We start from the raw sequence: 15,118 nt of genomic DNA, 5'->3' as shown, positions 1-15,118 counted from the left end.
AGTCGTTGATTTTAATGTTACGCTTGGCAGAGTGGAAAATAGGAGCAAGTCAGGGAGGGTGTGTCAGGAGAATTTGGAGAAAGAAGAGAGGGGGAGACAAAAAAATATTTTCAAAGTTGGGGTCAACAAGTTAAACACCTGTTGGTCGGGCAAAGAGGGATGTGGTTAAATTGACAACTGGTTTGGTTACAGTGGGTTGAATCCCTATCTAGGGTTAAAAGGAAGCACTTCACGGGGTTGTGGGAATAGGGTCGTGAGGAGACAGTACAGCACTTAAAGTTCTACTGTAGGAGTTAAACTTTGGAATATGTTGGGTGTAATTCGTCTGTAGTCCTGTGGAGGGCATTGTTGCGCATCAATAGATTTAATCTGAGGGAAAGTTGGGGAAACCAAACAATAATTCCTGTGAGGAATTATGTTATAAATAAACTCGAAAGTGCTGTATATCACTTGCTGCAAAACCCAGATTTTGAAAATGTACTTACGAAGTCCATTCTGTATTTTATTTATTGCAGTGGATTCAGTTTGAAGTGGTTATTGAGCAGTCAGGGCCATGTGTAGGATGCCTGCAGATACGCTGCAGATATCGGGGATCAGAACCTTATGACTGGGAGTGCAGCACCCTGGCCCCGCTACTAAGTAGCACATATGTGTGAGGCCTTCTACATTCCTGTGTTGGCATTCGACTAATGTTGGAGTTGGATATATTTACAGCATGTGTGCAATTTTTTATTTTCATTTTTTATGTATCATTTTTTATTCATATATTACCTTAATTGAAGAGAGGGGGAGTTTTTATTTGGGGGAAAGGGATTTGTTCAGTAATGAATAATGATTCTGAGCGATCTGATTGGTCTGATTGGCCTCCTCCAGCCAACACTCCTCCTCAACTGGGAGGAGTGTTGGAAAGTAAACTTTTCTTAGGAAAGTAAATGCATTTCAGTATTAACAAATTAGACTTCATTGGTTAATACTGAAATGCATTTAGTTACAATGAGACTTCATTGGTTATACTGAAATTTAGTTTAGCATTTAGTTTCCTTCAATTAATTGTATTCATTGCAATAGATGTTGAACAGTTAGGCTCCTCTTTAATGATCAACATTGATAGACTGCTATAAAAGGCAAGGAATTAATTATTAATGCATTCCTTTAACTCTGATAGGCCTACTATCAATCTGATACCCAATGATTGATCTTGTTGATATGTTTAAGATTAATGACTATGATTGTACAGAAGATTCACAGAAGTCAGGTTGAGCAGCTTTTTATTAATCTCCAAGCATTCCTTCACTGCTGCGCTGATTTGCATTAGAAAAAAAAACGCTTGCTAGCTAGTTCAATCAAGATTAAAGCATATCCATCTATAAAATAGGCTTTAGTTTAACTAATAAGACCACAACCTCGTCAATAATGAATGGGTGGTGGCTTTTGCCATTACCCATTATCTCCGATCACTTGAAACAAAAACTTAGGTGTAGTTGAGTAGCCAAGTTGAAGAGCAAAGATCCATTTCGACCTGGAATGGGGTTAATTTGACTTTTATTATTAAGTATTAAGATGCGTATCTGGTTATTCATCTTATCTATAATCAAATCAATAATCGATTTTGCAGCCAGAGGTCTGCATATCTATACTTTATAGCAGAACAGAAAATGTCTCCCAGCCTTTCGGGTGACCAGGCGTTTTCGCCGGACAGGCAGGGGTGCAGGGTTCTTTGCAGGGATTCCAGGTGTGCCAGTATGGTTAATGTCTTCTTTGCAGGGATTGTTATCTATGCAGCTCTGGATGTAAATAAGGTGGGTCATTTCTAGAACATTCTATGGTCAGCAGGGATTGCAAGAGGGGGGGTGGGTGGGTCAAAGTCCAGCATGGCTTTACTTGACAACCCTGTCGGGAGAAAAAGATGGACTTTCAGAAATAAATAACCAAACCATACCATCATGTCAATTATTGATATTATGATCATGATTGATTCAAATCAAACTGAATTCGGAATCGATGCACTTCAATTGTAAGCTTGCAAAGGCTTTGAATTGTACGTGTGGCCGAACGACTAGTGGTTTTGGACCAATCCTTATATTTCTGAGGAACTATGTGATCTATGGGAAAGACAGCGTATTGGCAATTAACCCATCAGGTTAATAGCCAATACTTGGTTATTAACCTGCCAAGTATATTCTAAAAAATGCCTGCCTCTTCCAAACCGTTTCCAAGGTTGATGGTTCTGTACAGCCAAGCATCTGGAGCATAAGATGCCTACTCTGTCTCTGAAACCAGAGTCCTGATGATGACAAAGCTCTCTTCTAAACTACACCGCCCGTCAATCACTCATAAGAACAGCGCACCACAGAATACCCAAGCCTCTAGACCAAGGCCTGAATGCATTCGAGATCACGCGTTCGCTGGCCTCACTTACACTGAGCCCTCCTTATAGCGATCCAGAGCCTTCTGGGCCACCACCTCGGTGAACTTGGGTTCGGACCAGGGTATGTCCCCCGGCACCTGCAGGGTCATAGGGGGGGCGTCGAAGAGGTGGACGGACACCTCGGTCTGGCTCGGTTCGTTCTCCTCACCCCCCTTCTCCTGCCTTTCCTTAGAGATCACCTAGACAAAACCATGATAAAAAAAAAACATATTTTACTTCACAAACTGGGCCGAGAACGGCAGTTCCTAAAAGCGGGAGAATTCCTATGAATCCTTAATATTTATAAAACGAAATTAGGGTAAAGAAACGAAAGAGTTGTTGGTTGAGAAACAGACTTGAGAGGTGCGAGCCGCTCACCGCTTGCACCTGGAAGATGGGGTTTTTGGTGTCGGTGCTGTTGGCCAGGCTAGACACCCAGCTGAACTGCTGGTTCAGGAAGTCCAGCACGGCGGAGGTGTTGTACATGCGCTCCTCGAAGCTCCTGAGGAGGGCGCTGTAGAGCTGGGTCAGGCGCTCGGCCGCGGCCAGGGCCTCCTCCAGCTCAGCCTTTAGGGGTCCTTCCAGGGGCTTTCTGCCCGAGCAGTCTACCACGTAGGACAAGAAATAACGATTTGCAGAGTTGGCATTAATTGTAATGGCTGTTCCTTATGTACTGTATATATGTAGGGTGGTGTGTTTTGACAAAGATTTGAAACACAAGCCACTGTTTTCCACATCAATGAAGACCCCTTTAATGTATCACTCTGACCCTAATGCTGAACCATTCCGCTTCTCAAACCTTCGTCTGCAGCGGCTTCATAGAAAGGCCCCGGCTCAGAGAATGAGAGGCCAGAACTAGCAATCAGCGCTCCTATTTATATAATTAACATAATCTGCAAATCTAATTGCATTACAAGGATGGCTGGGTACATTGCAACCCAATTAAATTAAGTGATAGCCCTTTCCCTGGGTTCTTAAAATGCTTTTTTTTTTGCTGGATCTGGATAGGGTTAGGGATCTAAGATAAAATTGTATGATTTTCCGACTAAATCCGACTTCCATAAAATCCTACCTAATCCGGGAATGCACCAACAATATAGAAAATTGACGCCAAAGTACCCAGATTCTTTATGTCCTTGCACTTCTGGCACTCCTCACGGAGCTTGATGCAGCCGGCAGAGTTTCGCCGGATCTCCCTGCAGGTCATCTGGCCGGTGCCAAAAGGTTTGGTGATAACCACGTCTTCGTTGACACTGCCGTCTGCAACCAAAACAAATAAAGGTAAGACACAGTTCATGTATTTCCAAACGAAAACTTAAGACTCTTGAGAAGAAGAGGAGGAAAAAAAATCTCCAAACTCTTAAGACGTTAGCTTTTAGGACCGAGTTGTAAAGCAGACTGAACAACATTAACAGAGTCATCCTTTTACCCTCAGAGGTGGGGGCCTCCATGTCGCCATCACCATCCACCATGGGGCCCATGTGGCTGAAGAGGTCCCTGGCCGACTCCATCATGGGGAAGAACATGCTCTGGAAGCCGTGGAAGCTGGGTTCCTGGAGCGGGGAGCGAGCCACGCGGATTTCGCCGGCCAGCGCTTCAGGCTGGCTGCGATGTTGCTTCTGCCCCCACAGGCTGGGCATGCGGAAGGGGAAGAGCGGGGGGTCCAAGGAGCGCATGTGGTCGAACACCTGGAGGACAGGAGGACAAGGAGGATTGGATGTCAGAGGTTGGATTTATTTTAACCTTACGTACGATATATTTAATATATACGATAGGTTCCATCGTTCCAAAATCACGCCGGAAGACGAATGGATTCTAAACTACTTATTGTCTCATTACGCGGTAGGGTGTGTATAGGGCCCGACCGATTCATCGGCCTGCCGATTTAATCGGCCGATTATAGCCTTTTTGAAAATAATCGATTACATTTTAAATTACAGTAATTTTTTACTGTAAATGTATTCTAAGTGGTTCTAAAGGTTCTGCATTCAATTCACATTCGTCAAAAGTGTTTAAAGTATATTTAAGGTATCAAAAACTACGTTTTATATGCTTTTTTTTTTTTTTTCTTAATCAGCCGATTAAATCGTAATCGTAATTTTTCTCTGAAAATAATCTGCATCGGCATCGGTCGGGCCCACCAACCTTCATGCTGTCAGAGAAGATGCCGTCCACGCCGTCTTCCACCTCAGAGTATTTGTCCTCCAGGCTGTGGAAGCGCTGGTTCTGTCTCTCGCTCTCCTTCTCCAGCGTCTCCACGTTCTCCCCGTTGATCCAGATGGAGAAGGGCGAGGTTCTGTTCAGGACCCTGTCCAGCTGGGAATAGGGACGGAGGAGGGATCGAACTGGGATTCGGCCAACTGCAACTACGACTAACGATATTGGCCACTCACTGCTATTGAGTCGTTTGGTTTTGATCAAAAGCGACTTATTATGATATGAAATAGGGTCCAGGTAAAAAAACTTTAACGACACGCATTCCTGGTCGACAGTGATTCCTGGTGCATGTTTAAAGATTCTTCAGCCACTTTTGGTCCCATCAGTAGGCAATTCAATCAGAACAGGAATTTAAGTCACTGAGACCGAAAATGATGAGGTCCAAATTGAAATGAGGTCCAAATTGAAAACCCCAGAATGTATCCAATATGGAGCAGGTAAGTGTCGTGTAGTGTAGTGATTCCCACTCTTTTTAGTCTCAAGTACCCCGCCACACCTTTCAGAACTGCTCAAACACTCCTTCATCCCCACCAAACCAGAAATGTTCTCCTTTGAAGTAATATTATACTGTTCAGACCTATACTTAAATTGAGAATCATTATTATTCTTGTAGTGACCTAGGCATTTTAAATGGAAGAGGTTGAGTTTCTATTTCTGCTGTTAACTCTGTTGATCTGCAAATAATCATATCTCACCTCATCCTCTTTGTTTTGTAGGGGATAACATGGCAAAATCAAAATCTGTACGAGTACCCCCTGGATGCCGCTTACAAACAAGTGTGTGTGTGTGTGTGTGTGTGTGTGTGTGTGTGTGTGTGTGTGTGTCTACCTGGCGTCCCACCATCCCCGCTCCGCTGCTGCAGGTGCGGGAGTAGTACTTGACGCAGGTGTTCTTCAGGCAGGGCTTACACTCCTCCCACAGGGCCCGCATGGTCTCGTTGCACACCTCCTCCTCCTGCTCCAGTTTGGTCTCCATCTCCTGGGCCGTGCGCAGGGCCTCCTGGGGGGGAGGGAGGGAGGGAGGGAGGGAGGGAGGGAGGGAGGGAGGGAGGGAGAGAGGGAGAGATTAAATTGAACTTGAACTTCCCCACAGCACATTGTAGGAATCGAGTGTATGAGCTCAGTTGACCTATATCATTTCATCCTTAAAAGGGTCAATTATGAAGGAATTCATTTTGGTTCTTTGTCAACTATTCCGCACTGACAATGTTTTTTTTTTCTAGGCAGAATAATGGAGGCACTCACACATGCCAAATGTGAATATCCCATCAAATCCATTGAGGGTTAGGGTCCATTCCAGTCTAACTGAAAGAGGACATGGACATGTGATTTTGGAGGTGTGGGTGGCTTAGCGATGACAGTGGAGAAAGATGAAAGGGGTGGCGGTGCCTTCAGAACCAGATCAGAAAACATGTGGCTTCCGGCCAGGCCTTTTTGTTATTGCAAATAAAATAAACTACAAGTGAACTGTGTGTAAGGAAGCTGTCCTGATTTCAATAAGTGGGCTGGCTTGCCTCTTTCTTCAGCTTGGTCTCCTCAAGGCTGTTCAGGAATGTCTTGTGTTCGTCGGAGGACTTGTCCATGATGCTCTTCATCTCCTTCACGCCGTTGATAGCGTTCTCAATCTGTTTATCCAGGTACTTCTCGCCCAGCTGTGACATCTCTGCGAGGCCAGACGGCACGCGTTGTGTGAGGACACACGGGGCAAATGTTACAAGTACAATTTCAATGAAATACACCATTGTTGTTGAATATGTGCTTTGCATTGAAAGAACTGCTGAAGTAATGGCACTGCACATAATGGCATCACATTGTACAACACTGAATGTCGTGACATCACATTTTACCGCACTGAGTCGTTGTTCCATTGTACTGCATATTAAAGCTGCCCATCAGCGATTGTCGCTCGTCCCACCATGTTAACATTAATTAGTGTTTTGATTGAGTCTCACGGTTCCCAATGGTTTGTTTGACCACTGGCCAGCGCTATAGATCCGAGAAAGCGGGGCCAGCGACCCTGGCTGACGGCAGCTTTAGGGTGAGCCGGGCTGCTAGCTTACGGGAGAGGTCATGGTCCGTTGGAGACAGGATGCCGTTGGCAGCGGAGACCAGGAGGAGCGCCACCACGGCCAGGGTCTTGGTGGCCTTTTTCTTCATCATCATCATCAACATCAACATCCTCTCCGACGCTCACAGGGCCAGCAGGATGATGAAGGTAATAATACCTGAGGAGGACACCGCAGAAGCACAGCGGTGTGGCCGTGGGTTGCTTTATTTAATATCGCCACACACGCGCACACACACACACACGAACACACACGCACACAAACAATGGAGATTGCGTTGCGCTGTCTCATCCTTGATGACCTCACCTCCCCTCCTGCTCTTGGTGTTGTTGTAATGTCTCTACACAGCCACAGGGTGGGGCATTTCCCAAAACAACCCGGCAACAGACTATGACCTCACTTACTTTATTAGCAGTTCAGGTATGTTTAGTCACCAATACATAACAGCGCTGTATTTTGTACATATATAACTTTCTAATGCATAAACAAGCTTAATTGTAGATTATGTGGAGCTCTTATAGTCTAGAACACACGTTGTTAGGCTGCATTGGGGAATTTCACCTATGACCTTGTTTTTCTGATTCCTAGTGCTACTCTGCACTCTGTCCAGTTTACTTTTTTTAACTAGGTCATGCGGCATCTTTTTTTTGTAGCCATTCAGAGCCTATTGTCAGTGCCTTTGGATGAAAATGTCCTCTGAATAAACAGACAGCCTACTTGCTTTCCCTCTTTCCTTCACCTCCTCTTCTCTCTAGTATGGGAAAAGCACACATGCGCCCACACGGTTCATTGCATTTCTGACAGATGAACTCATTCTGTTTCTCTCCAAGAACTGGCTGTACCCACTGAGCTGACCCCTATTTTACTGCAATAGACTCTCTCAGGCTTTGACCCCTAATGATGAAAGAGGACAACAGGCCATTAATCCCTGAACACATCTGTGAGGGATTGTTAACAACATTGTAAAACAATTTCACCACACATTACACGTCAACACTGGCCAAATATCGTAAAATGTATCGTTGTATTATCCTGCCCTTGCAGCTGACAGCTTTCAAGGGGGAAATGTGTAACTACTGCTGCCTTCTCCTTATAAAAAGATGTACTGCGGTCAAACTAGGCCAACTTCGTGCCATAATCATTGTGTTAGTAAAAAAAATAAACGACAAGGTCGAGATTGAAAGTAGAGCTTAAAGGCCCACTATGCAACTTCGGGCATTTCTTGGCTGTTTTCTTGGTTTTGGCACGCACATTTCTCTACACAGCGCCCCCTACAGCTTCGTAGTAGATATTTCACAACACTGTCGTAACAACTCGTTGACGTCCCTTCCCCATGCTCTTCTACGCGAGCCATGTGCATTTGTTTTCAAAGAAGCCGGCGAATGCGCGGAGCCATGTCCGAAATAGATGTTCATAAAGTGTAGGCAAGGTTATACATTTTTAAAATGGTGTATTTGCATTGCAATAAACATAAATCCATCATTTTTTATAGTTGACGGGGAGAATTTATACCCTAGGTTATAATTATTTTATCTTAGGTTGAACAGAACAATCAGTGTAAGAGGTTTGGCCAACATAATAATCGAAATAAACAAGAACCTGGATTCGGGGATTCAGTCTGTATCTGGGGGACGAGACATACGAACAGCAAAACACCCATGGAAACAAAGGTGTTTATATGGTTGCAACCAAGCAAGCTAGAAACAAACAGGGCTCACAACAAAACGGTCGACAAAACAATTTTTTTTTAGCAAACACATGTGTACAGAGACTATCAGAATCAAGAATATTACGCAGACAAAGTTCACCCAAGGGTAGCCTACTTTCAATTTCAAAAGCAACACGGCCGAGTCGGCGTCTGATTTGCAGTCTTCTTTTTCTTTCAGTTCACGCTATTCCTGAAAAGCTTGCCCAACGTTTACTCGTGTCTGGCCTCTCTGTCGGTCTGTCTCCCTTTTCTCTTCTTCTGTTCCTCCGACATTGGGTTTCTCTGTCTCTTTTTAGTCGGCTGATCTATGATGAATATAACAATCCATTAGTTACTTGTGTTTATATCGAGCCGGTTCCGTGTTTGTGGGTCTGTGCCGTAAAGCAATTCGTTACTGTAGTGACCATAGTAGTGACCCTTGCACAGAAGCATACGGCCGACATCTTTCTTTTTTCTGGGTGGGAATAGTAACATAGTTACGCCATTAAATGCGTTTATGGAAACATTTTTAGCGAGAAATGTGCATTTTACTTTCAGAATGTTCGCTCGGTGAATGTGAAGGATGTTTGGTTTGATAGTTATGACGAAGAGTGAACGCTCCGTTCACTTGCATGGACAGAGTCTCTGGCTGCTAAGCAACCTCAACGTCTTGGCGGACTATTTCTCTGCTGATCAACACTACGAATGCTGGAAACACACCAGACACACCATGTGAAGTTATTTAACCCGATTATCGTTATTTATGAGTCCTTAGCCCAAGTGAAGGAGTTCAAGTACCTCGGGGTCTTGTTCGCGAGTGAGGGTACCATGGAGCGTGAGATTGGCCGGAGAATCAGAGCAGCGGGGGCGGTATTGCGTTCGCTTTACCGCACCGTTGTTACGAAAAGAGAGCTGAGCCGCAAGGCAAAGCTCTCGATCTACCGGTCGATCTTCGTTCCTATCCTCACCTATGGTCATGAGGGTTGGGTGATGACCGAAAGGACGAGATCGCGGGTAAAAGCGGCCGAGATGAGTTTTCTCAGAAGGGTGGCTGGCGTCTCGGGATAGGGTGAGAAACTCAGTAATCCGTGAGGAACTCGGATTAGAGCCGCTGCTCCTTTACTTAGAAAGGAGTCAGCTGAGGTGGTTCGGGCATCTGGCAAGGATGCCTACTGGGCGCCTCCCTTTGGAGGTGTTTCAGGCACGTCCATTGGGGAGGAGACCTCGGGGAAGACCCAGGACTAGGTGGAGAGATTATATCTCAACACTGGCCTGGGAACGCCTCGGGATCCCCCCGTCAGAGCTGGTCAATGTGGCCCGGGAAAGGGAAGTCTGGAGCCCCCTGCTTGAGCTGCTCCCCCCGCGACCCGACCCCGGATAAACGGATGACGATGAGATGAGATCGTTATTTATATCCGAGATTATTTAATCTAACCCGATCTAAAGTCTATCATGCACCCAAACACGGCGGCGTTTGGGTTTCCTACCTCGGACAACAATTGCCTCGCAACTGGCTGTTTATATCTAGCCGGTGCCATGTTTGGGTGTGTGTCTGTGCCGTAAAGCATTTTCGAAACTACAATCTGACTACATTTTCGGGATACTTCCGCTGCGTCACATCCGGATTGTGTCGGTCCGAACAGATCAAGTTGCATATGCGCTTTTTCACTGGAGAGGCGACATGGGTAAATGACACACCCACCAATCAACCCAGAAATGGATGCAGAACCATCAGCATAACTCTCAACCTGCATACTGAATGTAATTTTGGCTAAAAAAGTTGCATAGTGGGCCTTTAATGTCCCAGATGGAGACCCCCCCCCCCCCCCCCCCCCCCCCAAGCGGACAAAGAGGAAAGAAAAACGGCCCAATTCTCCAGGAACAACCGTGTTCTTGTAATGACCGTTGTTTCGGTGGAGCTATAGTGATACAATGGGTGCCCTGAATGTGTGTGTCGTTCAAACATGGTAATAGTTTACACAGGCCCCAGCGGGGATCCTAGTACGCAACAAGGAGAACGCAAACAACTAGTGACAAAAGAACAACGAACAAGAAGATAACTAGTCATTAGATAACTAGAGGTTGTAACTAAAATTCACTTCACTCTCCCCATAAAAACATTTCTGCAAGCTCATGTAGGCTGAGAAACTGGCTCCTTGAGAAAAATAGCAATGTAAAAAGTGCATTGTTGTGTTTTCCGCTACACGCTACCATCTGCGTCATGATTTCTTTAACAACACCGATCACGATGAAAGTAAAGCCAGGACTTCATGGTGTTATCCCTGACGATGATGCAGCCCCTCAGGATGCCGTTGACCTTTTATCTTACCTGTCAAACAATTCCGCTAAAGGCTAAACTATACTAGGCTGTATTTATATTCATACAGCAGCACCACGTTGTGTAGGCCTATCCTAATACTAGATTATTCTTATATTGTTTCTCTCTGTTCTGTGCACGCTTTCCTGGCTCATATTTAGCAGTGTACCTTTGTTCTTACGACCTGGGATGCGAACGCCCCTAGTTGGAGTGATGCGACCCGAGGATGACGAAGCCCATCCTACCAGCCTATCGATTGTTTTAATCAGTGCGCGTCACTCCCATGAGTAAGCAATGCAAACCAGCCCTCAAAAGGTTACATCGCAGGAGACCAAAATACATAATTTCTGCTGAAGCAAAAATATTCACAAAAAAGGAAATAACGCCTACAAATAATCAATGAATACAACTTCAACTTGGATATAATTAAATGTTATTAACATAACCTACAGTACATTTTCAAAGTGCAGTGATTCATGGAATCACCCGTTAAACAACTGTACACCACAAGATATGCATGATTCAAAAAACAAATACAGCAAGGTTAAGTCACACAAACAGCCTCTTAACATCACTGCGCAATAGAGAGGTTATACTTACTGCAGTTGCGCGTCTCCGAAGCAGCTCGCACGCTCGGTCGGTGTCGCTAGCGCCCTATTTATACCAGCGGTTAACGGGGACGATGCTGACTTGTGGGAGGCAGAAGCACAGCGGACGACGCTGACTGGTGGGAGGCACTCCAGGATGTGCGTGGCCCAGGACCTTTCCAGAAGTTGTGTAAATAATCCGCAACGCTGAAGGACCGCAGCAAGAGGGCGCCTCCGCGTTGTGTCTGAAATTAAAGCTGTGAGTGTGCTTTTTTTATTTTCCCTTTTTTCCTCTTGGACACGCTCTGAGCGATTAACTGTCCCGCTGCGAGATGTAGTTTATCCTGGAGAAGCTGGAGGTGTGTGTGTGTGTGTGTGTGTGTGTGTGTGTGTGTGTGTGTGTGTGTGTGTGTGTGTGTGTGTGTGTGTGTGTGTGTGTGTGTGTGTGTGTGTGTGTGTGTGTGTGTGTGTGCGAGAAAACGAGAGAGATAGGGTGTATAATATAATGTTGGTGTGAGTAGGCCTACCAGCTCCCTCTGTTAGCCTATGATGTGAGGGTGATGAATGGCAATGTCTCCTTCATCATCAGGATTAATTAAACCGTCTTTGGGAAAGTCATTCAATTCCGCATCTTCATTCAAGCAGGTTTGTTACAGGATATAGACTAGACAATATTGTTTATGTTCCAATACATATTATTCCCACTTACTTACACACACTACTGTCCTTACCTCTGTTTTAGAAAACAAGATTTATTAAAAAAAAGAAATAGAAGGTGAGAAAAGCAAAGAAAGAGCATGCCTATGTTATGATGGCAGGCCGGAACAGAAAAGCCCGGTATTAAACACCATCTGCCTCGAGGAACCTTTCCTTGTTTACTTCTTGTCATCACTTTGGTTTCAGCTTGACGCAGGCGTGTCCAACCAACACCACAATGTTCCTACCACCGGTTAAATTCATGCAAGCTGCATAATTGGCTGGTCAAGGTGTAATTGCAATCGGTACAATTGTATTGAGGTCGTCGGCTGATGGCTTTTACATGGGGTCTCAGTTCCTCCTGCCGTCTTCTCCTCTACAAAACCAACTCAATCAACACACACACTATAACCAATACTTGAACTTAATGAAAAATGAAAAAAACATTTATTTACTCCCAGATAATCATGCTATTCTATGTTTAAAGTTCATAATTATCTGAAATCCAGGTGAATGATGAAGTGCTTTTGTGCAGTCCATCATGTTACTTTCACAACATCACTTAACCAGTATTAAACCAGTCTACTAATCCAAGCTGAACCAGTCTACTAACCCTAACTGAACCAGTCTCACAACTGATCAGTCTACTGACTCACTGAACCAGTCTACTGACTAACTGACAGGCATACTAACCCTTACTGAACCAGTCTACTGAGAGAGATTCACGTGCAATCCAGGGATAAAATCGAGGCTGCCTATCCCCATTGCATGTTTTGAGTCTGGCCAGCAGCTGCCCTGAAACTCTGTGCATACAGTTATCCAGTGTTTGTGAGCTATAATGAGGCGGGATGTCATATGGGATCCAGGAAGGCTTACATGCATCATCATAGTAACCACAGTAACCTTTAGGGTTAGGACACAGAGCGTGCCTACAGTGACTCATGCACCTGCCCCAAATGCCTTGGTTTGTTTGTGTGTGTGTGTGTGTGTGTGTGTGTGTGTGTGTGTGTGTGTGTGTGTGTGTGTGTGTGTGTGTGTGTGTGTGTGTGTGTGTGTGTGTGTGTGTGTGTGTGTGTGTGTGTGTGTGTGTTTGTGTGACGACTGTCAAGACGACAAGTGTAACACCAGAATGTGACCACAAGGTGGCATCGATAACATCTTGTTTAATAATATCATAACGTGTTTAACATGCCTGACGCATGGCACTTTTCCATGGACAACCATTCTTGTTATATGTTAGGCCTACACGTCCACCGTCACCCGCTTTGTTTCGCTCTAAATCCGAAAGTGTAACTTTACGGTTATTTAATGACGTTGTAAGATAAATAAGGCAAGAAAAGAAGCAAGGACATTCCTATTAAGGTCCTGGCATTCTGAGGGCAAAAGCAGCTACACATGTCATAGGTGAAAAAGCAGCTATATAAGCAGTTTTACATACCTACATACAACACATTATTATGTAGCAGTACATGTTATTTTTGTAGTTTTAGAATTCTTTAACGTAACAACATGCGGCGATGCCCTTATGTCCTCTAGTGGCCGCAACTTCGCACTTTCCAGAATATGTCAACGTATAAAACCCAGCAATCATGACTTCAAAATATGACAAAGCTACTTCGAATGACTCCCAGTCTGTAGAAGTATCAAACAAGGTATGAACACTATGATAACACTGATAATTCATAAACACAATGCTGTTTAGCTTAAAGCGTTGTTTTTTCTTTCAGTTTATAATTCTGCTTGTCGCAATTGGATCCTACTTCACTTCAAATACCAGAGTGCACTTCTTCAGGCCAGGTCAGGAAACTGGGATCTGGATCTGGAAGCTGGAGCTGGAATGTACTTCAGAGGAAGAGAAACACATTCACGGTTCAGAAGATGTTCCCGGAAAAATAACACATTTCTTGTCCTTCATGTCCTTGTTTTTACCCCTTGAATAACAGGACTGCATGTGATCTGTTCAAAAAGTGTCTCACACACAGGCCCAAGCACACACGCAACCAAATGTTTTGCAAACTTAACCGTGAAACAAAGAGTAATGGGGCTTTGAATAGATTTTAACAGGTGGACCTACATGGGGCACAGCGTGCCATCGTTTTGAGGTTGATTTTTTTTCCAACATCACTCTGATGTTATGTTCAATGTGATTGAACATAATTGGAATTGTATGTTTGTAAGTGCTTTTGTGTGCTTGTGTGTGTGTGTGTGTGTGTGTGTGTGTGTGTGTGTGTGTGCGTGCATGCATGTGTGTGTGTGTATTTGCATTTGCGTGTGCACACACACAGCAAATGCACACTCACTCAAACCCAAAAATGATTTGCAGAAGCTAAAATTGGTGCTTAATTGTCAAAACAGGAACAATGGTTGATAGAGCATAGATGACAGTAACAAAGCTATTGTTTTACTATTTCAGTGTTCTTGTAGTTTGGGTTTTATGTTATGCCTGCAGCAAGTGTGTGTTTCTATTTCTAAACTCCTGTGTGTGTTTGTGTTTGCAGACACAAACAGTAATCTTTTAATGTACAAAGGCATTTAGCATTCGACAGGGAATTTGAATGCAGACAATGAGCATGGGTTGACTTTCAATGTTTATTGTTACGTTTCAGGGACAACGGGAATCCAATTGGCATATGTGAGATCCAAGAAACTATACAAGCGGAAGGAAAACCTTTCACACAATACGTCAAGCAGGCATTGTGGCATTGTGTCAAAGACACAAGCAGGCATGAAGAGGCACAAACACACGCACACATGCACACACTCACACACTCACACACACTGGTACAGACAAACACACACGCACACACACACACACAGGTACACACACACACTGGTACACACACACACACACACACACACACACACACTGGTACACACACACACACACACTGGTACACACACACTGGTACACACACACACACACACACACACACACACACACACTGGTACACACAAACTATTTCCCTGTCTCCCAGCGCCAAGGACACAGATATTCAAGGTGCTCCGTTGCCTTCGTTCAAACATTTGTTAGCCATTAGCCTCGGCCACAAAAACCAAGTTTTAAACAAAACACATGGACACTGACCCTCCCTGCTCCCTCCCTCCCTCACTCTGGCTCTCTCTCATGCCTTTTTTCTGTTTG

General features: G+C 44.5%; 1 protein-coding gene across 1 annotated transcript; it reads right to left on the bottom strand.

The window, feature by feature from the left end:
- Window positions 1–1,251: 1,251 nt before the first annotated feature.
- Window positions 1,252–11,439, bottom strand: clu (clusterin). The gene is made up of 10 exons (XM_030345607.1): window positions 11,294–11,439; window positions 6,684–6,848; window positions 6,138–6,286; window positions 5,453–5,623; window positions 4,553–4,723; window positions 3,837–4,095; window positions 3,527–3,667; window positions 2,786–3,012; window positions 2,420–2,607; window positions 1,252–1,890 (listed from the first exon to the last, which is right to left on the bottom strand). The coding sequence occupies exons 2-10, from the start codon at window positions 6,799–6,801 to the stop codon at window positions 1,878–1,880; spliced, it is 1,437 nt and encodes a 478-aa protein (XP_030201467.1). The 5' UTR covers window positions 6,802–6,848; window positions 11,294–11,439; the 3' UTR covers window positions 1,252–1,877.
- Window positions 11,440–15,118: the final 3,679 nt, after the last annotated feature.

The sequence above is a fragment of the Gadus morhua genome, chromosome 21 (genome assembly GCF_902167405.1).
Source record: "Gadus morhua chromosome 21, gadMor3.0, whole genome shotgun sequence".
Lineage (NCBI taxonomy): Eukaryota > Metazoa > Chordata > Actinopteri > Gadiformes > Gadidae > Gadus > Gadus morhua.
Note: the sequence above shows the minus strand (reverse complement) of the source record. Positions and strands in the feature narration are given on the sequence as shown.